This window comes from Solanum tuberosum, unplaced genomic scaffold (genome assembly GCF_000226075.1).
Source record: "Solanum tuberosum cultivar DM 1-3 516 R44 unplaced genomic scaffold, SolTub_3.0 scf00592, whole genome shotgun sequence".
Classification (NCBI taxonomy): Eukaryota; Viridiplantae; Streptophyta; class Magnoliopsida; order Solanales; family Solanaceae; genus Solanum; species Solanum tuberosum.
Window position 1 is genome coordinate 75,218 of NW_006239576.1, and position 22,130 is coordinate 97,347.

Sequence of the window (22,130 nt, forward strand, 5' to 3'; positions counted from 1 at the left end):
TTGGATGTTAATATTTAAATTGTTTTTTGCTATGTGTTGTCGTATTTTCAGTTTCTAATAGACTTTAAATTCTCTAATTACAGGAACTCCCTCACTTCATTTTGCCGCTTTTGCTTAATAGGGAGAATAAAATGTCTGTTGTACATACTGTAAATATATCTAATAATATATAATATATGTAATATTATCCATCTGCTAATGTGATCAGTAAGTTGTTCAAGTCTTTTGAAATCCAACAAGTATACTACTGCAAGAATTTACACTTCCTTCAATGTTATCATTCATTTGAGATTCAACAGGGAATCTATCACTTTTATCGTCATTCGTTGAATTTCTTTCTATTTGATACCTAATGGGCATATAAATTTACCTTCAGGGTCTTGCTCATTTTGGGGGAATAGCCATTAGCCCCCCCCCGCTTTAACTGATCATGTATCGTTCTTTCTGAAATTTTCATTTGCTCTTTTGCAGGTCAGCATCATACTGATGTCTGTTGTACACATTCTCAATATATCTAATAGTATATAATATTATCCATCTTCTGCAAAAGCCATCACTCTTGATTCATTAATATTAATATTTTAACAATCATAATATTTTGACTATTGGGCCCGTGCTTGCCACGGGCCTTCCCATCTAGTAATACATATAAATTGCACTTAAATGCACATAATATTTGTATACATACCTATTGTATTTAACTTACGCTTGGATGTTCCCGTCTCATTGGTTCTTTATAATATATAATATTCCATCTTCATTAGTTCTTTTTTTGGGTGTGGGGGGTCCCCTTAATTATAAGTCAGAATCGGCCATTTGACTATCTAGTTTACAAAATATATGAATAATATATATTTTATACTAAATATACATACTTATACACAACATATATTGATAAACTAGTCAGTCGAAGAATATATATTTGTAACTTTCCATTACACTCTCTTATCCATCTGTACATTATTTCCCCAGCATAAATAATGCTCATCACTTTTCATTTTCAAAGAATCAAACTTATGAATTTAGACTTACTATAATATTTTTTTTCTTATTAATATTTGTTTTTAAAAAAAATGCATCTTATAGTATTTATCATGCAATTGCCTCCAGGCCTAGTTGAGTGGCAAAAGGTGGAGGATTTGTAGCTTAGGTCGCAGGTTCAAGCCCCACACCATGTAAAGCGAAACCTGATATTTAAGTGGAGAAGGGTAGAGAGGCGGGTCCATTATCCACCGAGTTTAAAAGGTTGTGATTGGTCCAAAAAATTTCTCGGTTATAAAAAAAAAAGTACTGATCGTGCAATTTCTTATATGTATATATAAACTATAAAAAAATTTTTACTGAAAATTGAATTGATTAATCAAGAGAAAAAGGTTTGAAATATATTCGAACTTTGATCGAAATTGCTATAACGATACTGAACTTTGGAAAGGACCTTTTACCCCCTGCACTATTTAATAGTGTATTTTAAAGGTATATATATGTCCACGTGGACATCATAAATATTGCATCATTATAAAAAGTAACGTGTCCACGTGGGCACATATATACCATTAAAATACACTATTAAATAGTGTAGGGGGTAAAAGGTCTTTCATAAAGTTTGGTATCGTAACAACAATTTCGGTCAAAGTTGAAATATTTTTCAGACCATTTTCCCAATTAATCAAGGGAAAAGGCTCAAATATGCCATCGAACTTTCATAAAAGGCTCATTTATGCCATCCGTTAAAAGTTTGGCTCATCTATGTCATTACCGTTTAAGAAAAGGCTCATTCATACCATTATTTTTTAACAATGATTTTGCAAAATCATTTTTTACACGTGGCCAATTATAATTCGGCCACGTCATTATTATTTTTATAAAAAAATTCAAAATTCTGAATAAAAATTGAATTATAATTCGGTCACGTCATTATTATTTTTTAATTCAATTTTTGTTTAGAATTTTGATTTTTTTTATAAGAAAAATTAATGATGTGACCGAATTATAATTGACCACGTGTAAAAAATGGTTTTGCAAAAATTGAATTAAAAAAAAATTAATGGTGTGGCCGAATTATAGTTGGCCACGTGTAAAAAATGGTTTTGCAAAACCAATGTTAAAAAATAATGGCATGAATGAGCCTTTTCTTAAACGGTAATGGCATAGATGAGCCAAACTTTTAACAAATGGCATAAATGAACCTTTTCTAAAAATTTAATGGCATATTTGAGCCTTTTCCCATTAATCAACAAGTGACAAGTGGCAAATTATGACTTGAGAATTGAGATATGGACGTAATATGTAAAGTTTATTCATGCAGCCGCCCCTTGTGTTGTTTGTCTTGTTGTGCTTGTCTACAAGTGTATTGTGTTAACCCTTCTTATATTTTGAAAATAAAATACTTAAATTTTAAATAAAGTAAATTAGAGGGAAAATGGTCTGAAAAATATTTCAACTTTGGTCGAAATTGTTGTTACGATACCAAACTTTTATGGAGGACCTTTTACCCCATGAACTATTTAATAGTGTAATTTTTATCCCCTGAACTATTTAATAGTGTATTTTAAAGGTATATATGTGCTCACGTGGACACATTACTATTTATAATTATGTATTATTTTTTATGTCCACGTGGGCGCATATATACCTTTAAAATACGTTATTAAATAGTGCAGGGGGGTAAAAAGATCCTTTCCAAAGTTTGGTATCGTAACAACAATTTTGGTCAAAGTTCAGATATATTTCAGACCATTTTCCCTAAATTAGAAATAGTGATGAAATATAATTTTATACTGAATTCATAATGTACTGTTCTTAAGAAAGCTTAATCCCGCCTCTTAATATTCGGAGAATAAAGATTATTTTCTCTAAGGATAAATGGATATTAGTCTTTTCAACACTTTAGCATAATTCAATTGAGGCTTTCTTTCACCTTTATTTTTAGTAAGAGCAAAATTTACATCAATTGGCGTTTTAAAATTTTGGTAGTTCAGATACTTGAACTTTTCAAGTATCATTTGTATCTAGTAAGATTGAAACAATGTTAGATCTTGTAAAGTGTTGTTGATCTTAATTTGCAAAATTAGATCGATAACTCGATCAAAATTACTATAAAACATATATATAATAGAGTAATTCTCCTTGTTATTGACTGACTCTTTTTAATATTGAACTTTTGAGGAAGTCACAACTTCTTTAAATGTTTGGAGCTTATTTTTCGATATTTTTTTTAGAAATTTTGATTCAAAGAAAGTAGCAATCCTTTAATATTTGCTATAATTTGAATTTTTCTCATAAAAAATATTTTTCTTTATTTCTTTGTGAAATTGCTTAGATTCTTCACTAGATGACTCATATTTCTATTTATACAGGTATACATTTTCAAAAAATGCAGTATTATATTATTCCATCACTATATACCAAAAGTGTATTTCATTCGAAAAGAAAATATTTCATACTTTATTTTAAACCTAAAACTATAAAAACAACAGAAGAGGACCGCATCTTAGTTTATGACTTAAGATAATGTGATTTTGTGAATGAACTCTATAATTAGTAATTGAATATTTATTGGGATCTAATTAATAGAATACATTTCGAATTGCAGCTTAATATATTGAAGAGTTTAATGGATCAATTAGCATAGGTATGAGCAGAGGCGGACCCACCCTATAAGGTAGGGGATGCACGTGCACCCGTTAACTTTGGAAAAAATCATGTGTATACATGAATATCTATATTGAGAAATTGACAGAAATTTAGGATATAATTAACAATGCACCCATAAGGAACATAAGAGTGATGTTGTGCTACTGATACAAGCCAAAGAGACCACTTACGAGACCTGGATTTGAATCTAGCTAGACTTCCCTATTTTCATTGTTTTTATTTTAAGTTTATCTTAAAACTCATATTTGAGAACAATAAAGCATTTACATTTACATTTTTCCTTCAATTTTGAATTTGTTATTCTTTCATTTTTTATTTATACCACCTCCAAAAATCTAACATATTGTAGGACATTCAACATTTCAAGTAAACCTCAAAAAGTTTTAGAAGAGAGATATAGCCCTTCTATCTTTGATAAAAAAAATTCATGTATAAAAAATAATAATCTTACTTTGTTAAATGAGATTTTCTGCCGCAAATTTTAATCAAGCGAACTCAAAATTAATATCGAAAAACAATATCAAATGAAAAGTAAGAAAAAGTAAGAAAATAATTATATCTTATGGTGCCCTTTTGTTTTCTTAATTAATATTTATATATTTACTCTCTTTATTTTAATTTATGGGATTTAATTCATTCTGACGTGAAAAGACATGCAAAATTCACAAGTTTAAATATGTTATATTATTTGTGTGATCATAATATATTGGAAATATAAGTAACGAGACATTAAATATGTTATAATTATAAAAAATCATTAAAAAATAAAAAATATTTTAATTATTGAAAATGCAAACTATTATTTCTTGATCGAACTAATAAAAAATATAACTAAAAAAAATTACAGTGTATGTTTGGAAAGCCACCTGATAATTGGAATTGATTTTAGTCTGGTAATTACACAACCTAATAATTACAGTAATCTATTTGTTTGTCACAATGTAATTACGCATATACTGTTTGGATGCACAATTACAATTATAAGATTATATTAAATTTTAAAAATAAAAGCTAATTATAATATTAGACAAATACGAAACTTTATAAATGTTATTAATTAAATATTTAAGATATATATTATCTTTTAAAAGTATATTAATTAACAAGCATATGTTCTTAACTAATATTATGAAAAAACAAATGATTTATATTTTACAAATTATTATATTTCAATTGAATTAACAATAAAAACTAAAAAGTACAAGATTTCTATGAATATAATGAAATGCATGTTTGACAAGAATAATAATATTATAAATAAAATGTCATAAATTATTTAAATATTTGGCACAAAGATAATCTATCAAATCTAACTAAAAATAAACGATTAGCAATATGAAGTCTCAAATCAATACTACTAAAATAAATAAAAGTGAAAATATAACGTAAGTTCTAAATTCAAAACAAATTAGTCTTAATTATGTCAAATTTCAACGTAACATATATAAATATGATTTAAAAGAAAAAGAAAGTAAGTCTATAACCTTACTTAACAATGAATTCTATTTTAATTTAAAAATTAGAATACTATCAAATTTATAAAAAAAAAATAAGCATGACATAAAAAATAGTTAGTACGAAAAATTGCATGAAATCACATGAAGCAAAAGTTGAGAATGAGAAGGAACTGAAATATAATAAATAAAAAATAAACTCTTAGAAATTTTTAAAAAATTTAAAATAATAAAAATAAATTAAAAGAAAAAATAAAAATAGAAATAAGAAAATCTAAAGTAATGAACTTGTAATTACACCATGTAATTATCAGTAATTCACAGTCTCTTGAAGAGTATAATTACTCCTACCAATTACACTCAATTACCTACTGACCAACTAAAAAAGATAGACAATATAATTACATCAAATTCAATTACCAATGTGACTTTCCAAACAGACTCGTAGAACGAAAAATTTATATGTCACATCACTCAATAAAAAATATTAGTATAAGCACCTTTTATACCTCTACCGTCCCGCCCCTACGAACACGGCTTGGGCCCGCCAATTCCCCTTCGTCGTACTATCCCAATTCACACCCAATGGCCACAAAGATTAAAGCTAAAATAGACCATAGTTTATAAATTGAAAAAAAGATTAATTTAACAAAATTAAGGTGTAATAAATGAAAGTAAGGATATACTTACAATAAACATTTTTTTTATTTTTTATAACTTGATACATGCACCTGCACCATTCACTAGTAGTATTCCTTTTTCTGCATCTCTGTTATGTTCTCTTTTTCATTTCACTCTTCTTCTTTTTTCCTACTCAAAATCATTACTTACTTCATTCTGTCACAGCAAGCAATCACTTTTTGACTAGTTTTGGGGTCAGCAGACTGCAGCTTTCTTCCACAATACATATTTGGGGTATGCAGAATCACTTTCTTTGTTTTTGGAGTTTTCATGTTTATGTTAGAATGATGGGATTTCACTAGCAAGGGTCATTATGTTCTTTTTTTTGGCTTGCAGGTGTGAGAGTTTGGGCCAAGATCATGCAAAGTTGACCTGTTGACTTTAGTGCTCAACTTTTTCAGATTCTTGGAAAAGTTTTGTGCTTTCTCTTGAGGTACTCTATTTGCCTTGTTTGGGGGAAGTGGGTAGCTCAAAGATAGAATCTTTATGCTCTTAAAGAATAAGGGGTGGGGAAAAAGGACTCATATTTCCAATTCTCTCATTTTTCATTGTTAATTCAGGCTTGTTTTTTTTGAGATTTTGTGCTAGCGTTGACCTGATTGACTTTACCATTGTTGTGTTGTTACTTGAGGTTTTTGCTCTGTTTGGGGAAATTGGGTAGCTTAAAGATTGATTTTTGGTGTTGTTAAGAAGGTGTAGGTTTTGGGAATCAAGAAAAGATTAATTTTTTAGCCTACCCTTGAAGTCCATTTTGTGTTTTGGGTGTTCTGAGCTGATGATATGTTTTCTTTCTATCTTAAAACTTTGCTTTGGATGATGACATGGAAATAGAATATTAAGTACTTAACTTTTTTTTGGTGGATTCATGCTCTTGATGCAAGGATTTGGTGTCTGAAGTCATTAAATGTTTGGTCATGCTGAGCATATTATTGATTTCTTGCTCTCTCAGGGATGAATTCTTGCTAGTTTAATTACCAAAGCAATAATTAAGTTTGAACAATGGAGAGCGGCCACGAGAGTTTTGCTGCATCTTCTAATGTATCAAATGAGTGCAGTAGTCCCCAGGAACCAGGACCAAGTGTTGATCATTTGAGTAATTTATGTGGTAGTCTTGAGAAACTCCTGCTTAATCCTGAATATAACTACAGTGATGCAGAAATAGTCGTTGAGGGGATTGATGTTGGCGTTAATCGCTGTATATTGGCTGCACGAAGTCAGTTTTTCCATGAAAAGTTTAAGGAGCAGAATGAGAATTCCTTGAAAAATGAAAAGCCTAAATATTTGCTGAAGGATTTGGTGCGTGTTGCCTCAATTGGCTATGAAGTATTCATGGTCCTCCTGAATTATTTATATACGGGAAAGATTAAGTCGTCTCCTTCAGAAGTTTCGAGTTGTGTTGATAACGCTTGTGCTCATGATGCTTGCCGCCCTGCCATTAATTATGCAGTGGAACTCATGTATGCTTCGTCCACTTTTCAGATAAAAGAACTCGTTATGGTCGTAGAGGTCAGTGTTTGCTATGCTGGTTAAGTTCTATATATGCATTTGACTTTCCTTCTTGGACTTATCATAGAACTATCCTTGTGATAAGGTTTCTTCAACAACATCAAAGCATACCAAATATAAATCACATGCTTGACTTAGACACAAACTTTTCAGATTTATATATAAGGATTTCTGTTGAAAATGCTGATGTTCAGAAAAAATCTCCGTTTTTCCTAGTATATCAGCTTATAAACAAAAATCTTCATCATCTAGGAGTCATTGTTTCTGTCATAACATATTATAATTGGTCATTTTTTATTTCATTAATGAGCTATCTGACGAGAATTTATGGAGCATATTCAGCATTTTCTGAACTGTCTAAAGACATGTAGTCCTACTTAGGGGCGAATTTAGTATGTAAGTTATGTGGTCATCCCAACCCAATATATTGGTTCAAACCCTGTATGTGTAAAAAAATTCAACTAAATAAGTACAAGTTATAGATTTCTGACCCAATAAATCATTTGAGCTGTGATAACCCATAAGGTTCAAATCCGGAATAAAAAAAGAAATTCAAAGCTTGAATTTGCCTCTGGTCCTACTATGCCCCACGGTCAGTTATAGCTGCTTTGGACCTCAATCGGTAGATTTCTATTTCAGTCTGGATGATGGCCTTAAGGGGACAAGTTGTGCCACATTAGTTCTTACATATTGACAGAGTGGAGGTAATTTTATTATCAAAAAGCTTAAACTATTGCTGTTTTTGTCAGATTCTAGGAAAGAACTCTTGGAAATTTAGCATTCATCGAGTTTAAATGATGTGCGTTTTTACTAAATTACTAATCAATGAATCCGGTTGCAGATGAACTCTGTCTGCCATATGTACAGGTTGAGACTTAAGATTAACATCCTGCTTGAGTTAGGGTACCAGGTGTTTATGATTTTATTGCTTTGTCCATGAAAATGAGTCTCAACAGCTTACTACAGTCCTGAGCTATTCTAGTTCTATGTATATTTCTTGGTTATACAGTAAATGACTTGCTATTGAATTTATAATGATATTTGTACCAGATAGGAAACGACAGAAGCTTTCTATGAGAATTAATGCTTCTAACTTTGTAGTTACATTGTTTTTTTTATCTGAAGAGTTCTGATTAATGTTCTGTTTGAGTGCAGCGCTATCTCGACAACTTTGTTGATAAGGCTACTCCTGAGGATGTAATACCCATACTTTTAGTTGCCTTTCACTGTAAATCTAATCAACTTCTTGAACACTGCATCCAGAGAGTGGCACGATCTGATCTAGACAATGCTACTCTTGAGAAAGAACTCCCTCATGAAGTTTTGACTGACATAAAATCAAGGCGCCTCAAGTCTCGACAAGGGACTGAACAGGAGTCATTAGAAGAAGACTCCTTGAGTGAAAAGAGAATTAGGAGGATTCTGAAGGCTCTGGAGTCTGATGACATTGAACTGCTAACACTACTCCTGGAAGAGTCAAACGTCACTTTAAACGATGCTTGTGCTCTTCATTATGCTGCTGCCTATTGCAACTCCAAGGTTGTGAACGAGGTACTTGAGCTGGGTTTAGGCGCTGATGTCAATCTTCAGAACTCCCGAGGATATAATGTCCTTCATGTTGCAGCTAGACGAAAGGAGCCATCAATAATAATGGGACTACTTGCAAAAGGAGCATCGGTCTTGGATACTACACGCGACGGACATACAGCACTATCCATATGCCGTAGATTGACTCGTCTAAAGGATTACAATGATCCACCGGAGCAAGGAAAGGTTACTAATAAAGACCGGTTATGCATTGATGTTTTGGAGAGAGAGATGATTAGGAATCCTATGATTGGGAGCATGTCTTCTTCATCATTGGTGTTGGCTGATGAATTACTCATGAGGTTGCTTTTATTTGAAAATAGAGGTAACTTTGTTAAGTTATGTTGAAGTGAACTCTCTTAGTGATCCAGTAATCACATTTCTTATACTTATCAAAACCTATCCAATTTAATTCAAATCACATGCTTGATATTGTTGTTTATATTAAGCTAAAATTAAGATGCTTATGCATTCCTGTGTGCTCTGATTGCCACTAATTTTGCATCAGATGCTAAGATTTCAGATGGAGTTTCTAGGTAAGCTGTTGAAACTTCATTTGTGTTGCACAGCTACACCATTTTCCTGAGAAACAAACTGTTTTGTGTCTGTTTGTCATAGATCAAACAGAATTCAGTGAAATAGTAGTTGAGATAATGATCTTTGAAAATGTGCTTGATGTGACGCTAGAACTTAGTTTGTGATGATGCTGCCTGTCGTCCCATATAACAGCAAATTGAGGAACTACATTCCCTACACTTCATTTCGTGTTTTCCGTCTGCTCTGTGTGAGAGGTGTTGGTAGGAAGGAAAAATAAGAAGCTATGACAGGTTTTTGCTGCTTATACTTCAGTCCTAAACTGAAGCAGCAACAAACACATCACAGATGCTAGGGAATTCTTCTCGGTGCTAATTAGGACTGATAGATGGGCAAGTGTGGTCCGTAAGAGTTGCACTGAAGAAGCCAATCATAACTATGGAATGAGAGAGTGAAAGACTAACAAGCTTTGTTGTTGAATCTGTCCGTAGACTGATGTTTTATCAGTCAGAATAATACTCGTGTTATATAATTATGGGGTGATAAAAATGTTAAAAGTCTATTTGGTCTTACTTAGGCGCTGTGTCATTCTCTTCTCCTCGACTTATGGTATTTGAATGTAGCTCCTAATTTGGCTTTTCTTGCAGTGGCATTGGCACGGATGTTATTTCCTCAGGAAGCCATGCTAGCTATGGAAATAGCACATGCTGATTCAACCGCAGAGTTTACTGGACTTTCAGCAACAAATGGCTTATGCAGAAATCCGAGAGGGGTTGACTTGAACAAATTACCATCTGAGCAAGTGAAAAGACTCCAAGAGCGGCTGGTCGCACTACTGAGAACAGGTAATAGTAACTCTACGTCTTCTGGATTCATTATTTAATCGAAGGAGGAGCCAGCGTTCCTAAAAGAGATATTTGAACTTTTGAAATTGCAACTTATAATCATTGAGTGATGGAACATATCTTGCATGTTTATAATTCACATATATCTTCCTTCTGGTCCTACTAGGCTTGATACAATTTTTCATTGCATATTTTGTTCTTCAGTTTCTTACTTAATTGATTATTGAAACTTCAAGTCATTTCCGCTTCTAGGAGTTCGCGGAAACAGTATTATAGTTGCTAGATATAACTTCTATTCCTTTCTTCATATATTTTGGCTTCAAGGATGGCAAAACATGTGCTGGATGTTGTAAATGAATGTCATCAAGGCTTTCCACTTCCCCATTATAAGTAGGAATAGCGTTTTTTTCCGTGAATAGTCTTTATCCACATCTTCAGCTTTATGATGATAGCTAGCTTATTAAGGACATGAACCTAGATAGGAAGATTTGGAGGTTGAGGGTAAGAGGTAGCCAAAGTTGTTGTATTAGTTAGTTTATGTGTAGTATCTTATTCTCCTAATGTTCACTATTACAAGCTGTTTCATTTGTTCTGTTTATCTTGCTATTTTGCTGTCGTTTTTTTCTTTCTATCATGCTTTGATTACATTTGTTTTGAGCCGAGGGTCTACCGGAAATAAGCTCTCTACCCCCACAAATTAAAGGTGGGGTAAGGTTTGCCTACGTCCTACCCTCCCCATACCCCACTTGTGAGATTACATTGGGTTTGTTGTTGTTGTAGTCTTTCTCAATATTGTGTTTTTTTGTCTACCTTAATGACAGTGGAGACAGGTCGACGTTTTTTCCCAAACTGCTCCGAAGTTTTAGATAGATTACTGGAGGATGACAAACTAGATTCGTTGATGTTAGAAAGTGGCACCCCTGAGGAACAAAGATCAAAGAAGATGCGATACACAGAACTCAAGGATGAAGTTATGGAGGCATTCAAGAAAGACAAAGCTGAAAAGAACTGGGCGGGGTTCTCTACGTCTTCCTCCTCTTCATGTTCTCCAAAGACTAATGTCAGTCACAAGTTTAGAAAAAAGTAGATCCTCTCCCTAGCTAAGGATTCTAACGATGACGGAAGCCTCTATCTTGAAGGGCCGTGTGACTTTTGAACCTTGTCATGAGCTTAACATGTTTGAGCTCCATATATACTATAGTACTCATCTTTCTTTTGGACAAGTATCATTGAGACAAATCATCTTGTAGAAAAGTACAAAGAGAGTGGATTGATTGTGGGGGTAACTATATAGGGGAAAGAGGAATAAAAGTAGGTACAGAAATGGCTTTTCTTTTGTAATATTACTACTTCTTTTGAATTGATGATTGTTAATTTATGGTGATATATGCAGAAAAGGATCTTTTGATCAAAACATGTATTCTCCACAAACTTTTTCTTTCTGGATTTGCTTTGCTTGCTGCAGAAACATGCGTACCGATAGAAGTGAATTTAGAATTTGAAAGGTTAAGCATGAGTAAAGATAGAACAGTTCTTAATATACCAAACCAAACATTGGATAGGAAGTAGTTCCAATATACACTCTATCAAACGATCCGTAATTTCTTAATTAGTGTACAATTGTTTCTTTTTTTGCACCACATGCATTAGAAACAAACTCCAACACATTTGAGACCACTTGTTCAACACCATTAGCACATGTTGTATCCACAACAAGTCTTGGAACCTCCACCCCAACATCATAATCCCAACACCCTTCATACCCTTCCAACAACTTCTCCATTTCTTGCCACGTGGACGGCTTATGCCAGCTTGAGCCATATTCCACCAGCTCACTCCTCTGCTCGAGCCGCCTACGCCACTCAGCTTCATCCCTCGGCTTGCACTCCACTACAACAACCCGAGCCCCACTACGATCCGCGATCTCAATGATCCGGTCGAGGTGAGCTCGATGGGAGAGTGGCGAGTCTATCACCACGCTCAGACCTAAGTCTAGCTGAGCGGAGGCGACTCGCCACATGGCGTCGTATGATAGGTCATTGATGAGTTTTGTGGCTTTGGTGATTTGTTGAAGAGGTTTAGTGCAATCTTTGAAGTGATCTTTGTCTATAAGAGGACATTTGAGGGTTTTAGCTATGGATTGTGCAAGTGTGCTCTTACCTGTCCCTGGATGGCCTTTCATAGCCAAAATTATTGGCCTTTCTCCATATCTTCCATTGTCCATTTGATTGAGGATTGGATTTTACATTTTTAGTAGTGATGGTAATAATTAATAAATACTAATAAGATAAAGATGAAATATGAGAGTGGATAAGGCTATGGTAATTGCCAACTAAGCATAATTGTCTCACTCATTATTATCCATTTAGTACTATTTATTATTTCTTTGTTTTTTCTTGTGGATAAGGAATTTTAAAAAACTAGAGATATTTATGGTTTCGAATTTAGCTCATGAAAATAATATACTCTAAATATGTATAACAATTCATACTTGGGTGAGATTTTTGGCCTAATATTAACCGGGTCATTCGCATGAATGCCTTATTTTAGGAAAATATAAATAGTTGAGTGACTTTGTAAGTGAGACATCAATAGTTGAGTGACTTTTGAGTTATAAAACAAAGTTGAGTGACTTTCTAAGTGGACAAATCAAAGTTGAGTGACTTTCTAAGTGAACTATTCAAAATTGAGTATTGACCATCTGAGATATTAACTCCATGAATATCCTATTATTGGGTTGTTTTTAATTTTCGCTTGATAGTTTTTAAATTTCATCTTTCAGTACTTTAAGCAATAAAAACTTGATTAAAAATGCCAATGAGATTAAAAAAAATAAAAAAAATCGCAAGGAATAAGTTATGCCTTTCAAAGTCAAAGGAAATTGCAAAACACAAGTTATGTCTTACAAGGTCCACGATTTTTCACTAAATAAGAAGCATGAGCAAAAACTAAAAATCACTAATTCAAGGGATAAAAATTAAAGACCATCCAAAATAGAGGCAATCCGTGCAAGAACTTGATATGAATTGGCAGATAATTATTTATTCGTCAGTTTACGGAACAAACCTAAGTCCAACTGATGATGTACAGTCCGTCAGTTTGGCATCGATTTTTCATTAAAAAAAATAATTCAATCCGTTGGTTTTGAATCTTTGACCCTCGATTTTGACTCAATTTAATTTTTAATAGTGTTAGAAAGTAGATTGAGCAAAAATGGATTGAGTTTCAACCCACTCATATTTCATACGGATCAAAATCGGGTTGGATGATAAATATTGAAAATGAGTTAACCCACGTGTAAGTGTAATTATATTATTTCAAGTGCAATAATCATATAAATTTTCCTATCACTCAAATTATTTAGTGATATAACGTACTGGATTTATATATACCCTACAACATTATTAAACTTGTTTAATAAATGTTGACTAATATATATATTTTGTTGAAAAATTTTCCTAAAGTATTTTGCAAGAAATGTAAATTAAACTTGTTCAACATTTGATGATACATAGGAGTAATATATTGTATTTTTGCTCTCTTGCCTTTTTAATTCCAGAGATATTTCATCGTTTAAGGCTTTAAGCTAATAATGCAGTAATAATAATTTATATAAATAAGTAAAATTTATGCTGGTAATTGCTTGCCATTTGTATTATATTTGGACATTTTTCACTTGTTAATAAGGAGTGTAAAAAATTAAAGTTAACTTTTTGGAATTACAAAAAAATCCTAGATTTTTTAGAAAAGCTTCTAAATTGATCTGCATAGTTTCTTAGATATTTATCTTGAAAATAGATCAAGAAGTTCTAGATTCTTGTTTAGATAGATAGAAGATAAAATTATTCAGAATTTTTTTTAGATGTGTCTCAAATAATTTCTAGAAGCATCCCCAATCCAATACAAATATGGATAACATTTGTAATCAATCCAAGAAAAACCAATTCAAGTCAATTTTAATTCTTCCATTACAAAGTTTTCTTATCCTAAATCCTCCTTCTCCTTTCATAGCTTCCTCTTCTTCAGTTAAATTTTTTTTCATCTTAATTAACGATTTTAGACTAACAGAAAATCTCACTAATTATATTTTTCTGTATGTTATGCTCACTAAGTTTTCCTAGAGATTACTAGTAGTTAAATAGTGTGCTAAAAATTACAACAAATTCAATTTAATTCTATCGAAATCTCAATTTCATACTTTTTAGACGTGGTAAAGTTCAAGTTGCCACTAAAATCTATAATAATTTTTTTTTGATTGAGGACCACTTTAATTAGTCGACACCAATATCCTTAATTATTTTGTAAGACCACTTGACAACTATAAACCTAACTTTATTCTATTAGCTAAAATTTTCAACTAATTTATAATGTATTATCACTTGTTTATTTGTCAACAAGCACTAAAGTAAGCTTAATATGTACCAAAAAAATCCATATTTTATACCTACAGGCTACACTCCCATTCCACAATAGGGGTAAACCAAGCCGTTAATTAATTTGACCAAAAACAAAAGGCTTTAATTAATTACGATTTCAAAGCCATCCTTGTTGTTATTGTTATATATATATATATATATATATATATATATTAAAAGAGTGACACTAGATATATTGGCAATAATAATTGTCATCTCCATCAACTAGCACATGTAATATTTTTGGCATCTTTAGCAACCTTTATATATAATGAAATGAAATGACCTTAGTTCATGGTGACAACTTCACTCTGTGCATCCTTTAATTGTGAGTCCTGCCTAGAGGGAGGCGCTAAGGAAAAAGGTGTAGCGTTAAATTTGTCTCGTCTCTTAGAGGTTTAGAATTCCTTCTATGGAGTGCCAATTGAAAATCGAATCTGGCTTCTAAAAAGGAAGTGATCACGGGTGAGAGGACCCCACTTTTCCGCATTCCTCTCCCCATGAGCAGAACATGACTTTTCATTATGCTTTTTGCTCATAGTCTCTACTCAAAAGACAAAACAGTGCTTAGATTTCCAGAATGAATTCTACATTCATACTACTAAAATTACAAGGACACTAAAAAAAGTATCATGTATAACATTTACATCAATGATGAAAATTTACATGTAAGAGGATTATATCAATGATGAAAATTTACTACTAATACTGCAATTTCTTATTGATTTATGATTAAAACAAAACAAAAAATAATTGATTTTTAAAGTAAAAGAATGAGGAGTTGCAATTCCTGTTGAGTAATAATGTACCTTATTCTATAGATTTTTCATCTTTTCTTGTTTCCTCCAAGTTTTGTTTTTGTTCCCTTTGTTGCTTGAATCTCTTCAAAACTTCATCAATAGCAATATCAAAAGCATCATTACTACTCCCTAATCCTTGATTAGACCTTGCATACAAATACTTAGGCATAGCATCAATCAAAATCTCTCTCATTTTCTTCACATCATCTTTCGTGAACTTATCGAGTACTTCTCTAATTATGTTAGTATCATTTCTAACTTCAGTATGATCCATGTATACTGAATAATCCTCCGATGGCGAAGGCAAATGCCATTCATATTGAGTTTTAAAACTTCCTTTCCAAAAATACACTGGAATTGAACCTGCCATCATGCAATCGAACATCGATCTTCTTGTAAATCCATCCCCTTTTGGTTGTAAACAGAAATCAGAATCCAAAAATGCTTCAAGAATTGCTGGTGCTCCGTCATAACAATGTGTGACGGAGCAATCCACAATCTTGCAAGAACCCGTCTCGTTCTTGCAGTAATTCATTAATACTTCTCTGAAATCATTCTTGATCTTCTTCCTCACAGCTCCCACGAAGCAAAAATGGCTAGAACGATTACGTGACCTCACGAGATCTTGCCATTGTTTGATCTCTGTTTCGAACTGAGGGTGAAAAGCTGTAGGATAAGGAACACTTACCTCTAAATCATCCCACGGATTCTTTTCAATAGATAAACGGAGAACATTTTTCATCAATGGCATTCGGAGAAAACTCGTGCCCCAATCGGAATCATCATTGGTTTTTCTTCGAAATGCCCATGTTAATCTACCGAGCATTAAGAAATGATCTGACCCGTGATTTTGATTCCAATAAGGTTGATCTTTAACCCATTCTAGCATCAATTCACTAGGACGATCTCGTTCTTTCGCTGTGGTGAACCATAAAATCTTACCAATTGCAAGTCCGGCATAAAAGGGGATGTAAAATGCAGTAGCATTTTGGGGGTTTAATGTTCTGCATTTGTAATTCAAAATTCTTTCATGATAAATGACTTCAGCGGAGTACATATCTGTCCAGTACCAAGCAGACCGGATATTCTCCGGTATGATTGAGTCGAGGCCAGTTGCTTTTGGTCCAAGACCGCCATTTGAAACCGCGTTGCATCGAGAACTCCATGGGTCTAAATCATGACAGTTGTTTAGAAGATCTTTGTTGAATTTTGTTGGAAGATCGTATACATAAACTCTCCCGTATTCACATTCATCGTGGGGTTCTTTAGCTTGCACTAACTGTTTCTGCTGGTTGATTTTGGGTTTTAAATCTTGCAAGATTTGAAGTTGGTCCTTGCTCTGTTTTTGCTGTTTGTTTTTGGGTTTTGAATCTTGCAAGATTTGAACTTGGCCATTGCTCTGTTTCTTCTGGTGAATGCTCTGTTTTTGAGGTTTCGAGATTTGGAAGCGCTGTTGCTGGTGCTGGTGCTGGTGTCGGAGGGGAATGGCCGGAGGGGAAGTTCCGGCAAGGAATAGAATGAAGGTGACTTGAATGAGAATGATGAGGAAAAACCATTTACAATGATGAAATCCAACTTGGGATTTGATCAAATGGAAGGAATTTCTGAGTTTCTTGAATGTCTTCCTAGGGGAAGAATTTTCAGATGGCAACATTATGGGAACTGTGGAAGAAGAAGATGAACAACAAGGAAAGTAGAGAATATATAGCAAGTCAATAAGAGGAGAAAGGGAAGGTAGGATATTGGTGGGAGAATTTCTTTTACTTTTTGTTTCCCACCACTATTCGATCTCGCATTGGAATCTCGATTAAATTCATATCGCGCACGGCAGAAGCAGATATCATTCGAGAGTGACGCTTCCAATAAAATTTTCTCCATACTCGGACTCGAATTCGAGAGCTCTGGTCAAGAGTGAAAAAGTCTCACCGCTGCACCACAAACCATTTTAGTAGTGGGAGAAATTTTGATGTTTTGTCATCACTATTTTTTATATAAAGCATAATACATAGACGTGTCATTGAACTTGGTCTCAACTATCATCTACGCCGTCTAATTTTAGATGTGCATAACTAGACACTTAGGGGTCGTTTGGTGTGAGAGATAAGAATAAATAGTTTTGGAAAAAAAAAACTGTCCTGGGATAAAATTTTATTGTCTTGTTTGGTTGTCAGGTTTGAAATAACTTATCCCATCATTTATATCATAGTGATGGACTGATGGGATAAGTTATCCCACAATAACTAAGCCCGTGATAATTAATCCTGAGATAACTTGTTTCCAACAAAACGATCCCTTAAACTTGTATAAAGTTGAACAAGTAGACACATACATCCTACTTGACATCCTACATGACAATTTGCATCATATGTGGTGCTTAACATGCATTATGTTACATAGAATGCATATATCTTATTCAATTTTATATAAATTTAATTATCTATTTGTGCACACTCAAAGATAAAAGACATAGATATTATAAAAGATAGAAGTTAAAGTCTATGGAGAAATCTTATAAACAACGCAACAATAAGTTTAATTAACGACCAAAACGCAATGACCCTAGCCTACCAAGGTACAAGTTGAAAGACGTGTTATCGAAACACAAAAAAAAGAAAAAAGAATATTAATTAACGTTATCCTTCGGGATGGCTCAGTTGGTTTGGAGGGTGGTTATCCACACGGATGACCGGGATCGATCCCCGCTCAATGCCTTCTGAGTCGAGCTTGTCGCATAGGGCTTCCCTAGTGCGGTTTACATCCCTTGTGTGGTTTGCAGGCTATTACACAGTGGAGGTTTACTTAGTGCGCACAAAGTGCTCACCCGAAGGGCAGAGATTGTAGTAGCTGCGGGTTATCCTGGGGTTCCAAAAAAAAGTTTAATTAACGACCAAAACTCAATGACCCTAGCCTACCAATGTACAAGTTGAAAGACGTGTTATCGAAACAAAAAAAAAAATATTAACAAGTGGAGTTTTTGAGTTGGAAATTAAAATTATAAAATTGATAGAAGTATTATGTTTGTGTAATGTGTTTGGTCCTCGTTGGTTCTTACAAAGTGGAAAGACAATCTACTGTACAATTGACAATAGTTTATTCAGTGTTTCCAAATAAATATTGTACATTATTGCGTATTTTTTAATGAATAATTAAGTATTAGTATTAATTTCGATGGCAAAGGATCAATCAAGTGCATCCACGTGTATAATGGCACCAAAATCATGATTAAGACAGTAATGATGAGTACACTAAAGTCCATTGAAACGTTCAACGTGGAATATGAAGCTAGTCAAGTCATTCTATAAATTTTTATTTTATAAGATATTTAAAAATAACTCATAAAAATATTTATTTTTAATATAAAAATTGTTCTATTTTCTATATATAATAAAATATGTTTGTAGCATAACTTCCTTCTATTCAAAGTTCATTAATTTCCTTGTTTATATCACTCTCAAGAACCTTATATTGCTTGAGTTTATAAGGTTGGAGGACCACTATGTATACCTTTTATTTGCACAAGAAAGCGTGTATATAATTGCACCATTAATTATTTGTGGGAACACTTCGAGTATAGCAATATAGGAATTAAAAATCCACATTGTCATTGTATTTTAGTTTGTTATATCAGATAACTTGTCTTGTTTTATTAGTTGTGAATTTCACTTTTTATAGATAAGTTACTTACTTGAAGTTGTTTTTATTTTTCTTATTGAATTCATAGAATAAAACTTATCTTACACTATTGCATAAAAGTTAAACACTAACTAGAATATGCATGTTAGCACTAGGATGAAGCAAGTTCAGGAATAAGTTGTCCACTTTTTCTAGTAACAAAAAAATAAAAAAAATAAAAGCAAATATGAAAGAATTAAGGAAAGTATAGTTTCAACTTTTAACTTTGCAAAAAAATGCATAATAAAGTGACATTGTTTATATAGACAATGTTTTTAGGTATTTTGTCTCTTGTTTTGAAGTTTAAGGAGGTGAAGTGAAATTATTAAAATGAAGGGGAAAAACGCTAGTAATAATAGTATGGTCATTTAAGAAAAAAGAAATGTTATATTTGACGCTAGATGATAAAAAGAAAGATAATGGTGAATTATTGGTGAAATTAGACAAGTTATTCTTAGAGTGTGAAGAGTAAAGAATATTACACTCTCTTTTCTTCAATACTAATTTCGGTTTGCCATCATACCATAATCTCCTAGCAAAACTATATTAATTTTTTTTTAAAAAAATATCGATTCAATTTAAACTAAACAATTGATTCTGTTAAAAGAAATGCAAGCAAATTTCAATAAGAAGATGGTATAAATTTTTATTTTATTTTATATATAATAGCAAACTATTAATTCAAATTAAATGTTATAATCACAGTTTGATTTAATTGTAACCCGTAGCAAATTGTTGTCATTCGCCTCTCTCCCTGGAATTCTCGCTCGCCACTCTCCCTCTCTCGCTCGCCAGTCTCTCCCTCGCCTCTCTCACTTTATACAAACACAAATGTATAAATTGTGTTTTTGTTTGTATAAAGCGAGAGAAAATTGTATATACACATGCAAATACATATATCTTCGTCCTATACACTTATAAGTATACAATACAAATCTTCCCCTGCACAGTTTTCTTTTGCCTTTCTCTCTTTCTCGCTTTATACAAATTATACAAAATGTATAATTTGTGTTTGTATAAAGCGAGAGAGAAAGAGAGGGATTTGATATACAAACGTTTTATTTCGATTCAATTGTATACAAACTCAAATTTTATGCAGATATACAAACACATAAAATTGAATTGAGAGACTGCCAACGATTTATACAAACGAGAGACTGTCAGCGATTTATACAAATGAGAGCCTGCCAACGATTTTATACAAATTTGATGCCCCCAGCAATTTATACAATCTGATGCTCCATAGCAAACGTAAAATTTGCTATGGAGCACAATTATGCAAACTATAGTTATAGCATACAAATATGAATTTTATGTTTGCTAAATGTGAAAGTTGCTAAAAAAAAAAAGTTGGGAGAATAATCAAGAATGTCTCTTAATAATTTTAGTAAACGGGCTTTAAATATTCAATTTGAAAAAGATCTGAATAATGAAAATTCAAAAAATCAAAATATCTCACCAAATAAAAATCAAACCAAAATTTAAAATTCAAAAAAGAATATTCACCCTAAAATTAAGCAACTTATTATTTAAGAAAAAGGAGCAATATACTGATCCCTATTGACTATCTTCTTAATAATTTCCTTTTTTTTTATCAGAGAAAAGAGACTTTAAATAAAGTATAGTACAAAAGTGATCAAAATATGACTAAATCAAAAGTTTTATATTCTTAATAGCTAAATATTTCTTCGTCTTTTTGTTAATTCAAGTTGTAAGACAGTATAATTTTTTTTATATAATTATTTAACAGTGTAGTTTAATCCTTATAGTACGTTATTTACCTTTCTTTATTAGATAACTAATTAATGTTACTTGTAGAGGTTTATCTGGTTGATTATAATCGAATCGTAACTGTATTGGCTTATTCACTTATTGGTATTGGACTATCAGATTAACAGTTGGTGAATGGATTAAAATGTTATAGTTGGCGATTTATCGGAGTAGGGGCGAATCAATTTTCTTATTGGTAAATCGTTAACCCGTTAAAAATTATCGTAGTTACATTTTTACGTAAGTATATTAGTTAAATAAATGCTTATGTGTATGAACTCTCAAAATTTAGTCTTTCATACATAGATTCACTATGAACTCTCAAGACTTAAGTAGAGTTTTTTTTTAAAAATGTTTTATTTGATTGAAAATCAATTTATTGGTGAGTGAAAGTAAAAGACCGGAGCACAAAATGATTGAGTCAATACACCACCCATTAATTACTAATCTGATATTAAACCAATCGATAGCTTATTTGTTGGCTAGTGAATTAGTATATTTAAAAGTCGATATTGATAAATCAAATCATTAAGCATAATTATCTGTCCAATTTGTCTAGTAAGCTGCCCTAAGTTTATCTCTTATTACATATTACATATTACACTGTAAATAAGCAACCTAGTCGTGTAAATATATTTTTTAAAATTTGAGTACATTAATTTAGATTCTTTTGTTTAGTAATCAACTACTCAATTAGATGAGTTTAATTTGGCTAGTAATAAAAGGTCTAAAACTTTTCTTTTTTTTAAAAAAAAAAGTCAATAACTTTATATATGACCCTTTTTTAAAAAATAAATAAATAAAGGTATAAGTATTTTTTTTCTTTTGTTTAGAAAAGAAAATAGCTATGATAAATAAATAAAAGACCACTACAGTTTGTCAAATCCAAAGTTGACACGAGAATTTAGGGATGATTTTATTCAAAATAAAAAGGAAGAAAAATCAAGTCTAATATTTGACTAAATAATTAGTCGGTGTAGATCTATAAGCATTGGATCTCTAACATTGACTAAATAAATTAGTTCCCGCTTCCCATTATAATTATTAATTATCATCATTAAACTATCAAATATATTCCTCCGTTTCTTTTTACTTGTCACGTTTTATTTTTCGAGAGTTAATTATTTAAATTTTAACCTATATTTTAAAATATAATAATCAAATTGACTCTAAAAGGCAAAATATAACAAGTAAAAGAGAACGGAAAGAGCA

At 32.1% G+C, this 22,130-nt stretch overlaps 2 protein-coding genes across 2 annotated transcripts; one reads left to right on the forward strand and one right to left on the reverse strand.

Annotated features, from left to right (window-relative positions):
- The first annotated feature begins 5,810 nt into the window (after positions 1-5,810).
- On the forward strand, positions 5,811-11,675 carry LOC102601928 (regulatory protein NPR3-like). Its single transcript, XM_006366563.2, has 6 exons — positions 5,811-6,023; positions 6,126-6,222; positions 6,739-7,295; positions 8,451-9,207; positions 10,064-10,261; positions 11,083-11,675. The coding sequence occupies exons 3-6, from the start codon at positions 6,789-6,791 to the stop codon at positions 11,346-11,348; spliced, it is 1,728 nt and encodes a 575-aa protein (XP_006366625.1). The 5' UTR covers positions 5,811-6,023; positions 6,126-6,222; positions 6,739-6,788; the 3' UTR covers positions 11,349-11,675.
- A 3,621-nt stretch (positions 11,676-15,296) lies between these two features.
- LOC102602258 (xyloglucan galactosyltransferase KATAMARI1 homolog) lies at positions 15,297-17,174 on the reverse strand. The gene has a single exon (XM_006366564.2). It carries the CDS (start codon positions 17,128-17,130, stop codon positions 15,487-15,489), a length of 1,644 nt encoding a protein of 547 aa, XP_006366626.1. The 5' UTR covers positions 17,131-17,174; the 3' UTR covers positions 15,297-15,486.
- Between the last annotated feature and the right edge of the window lie 4,956 nt (positions 17,175-22,130).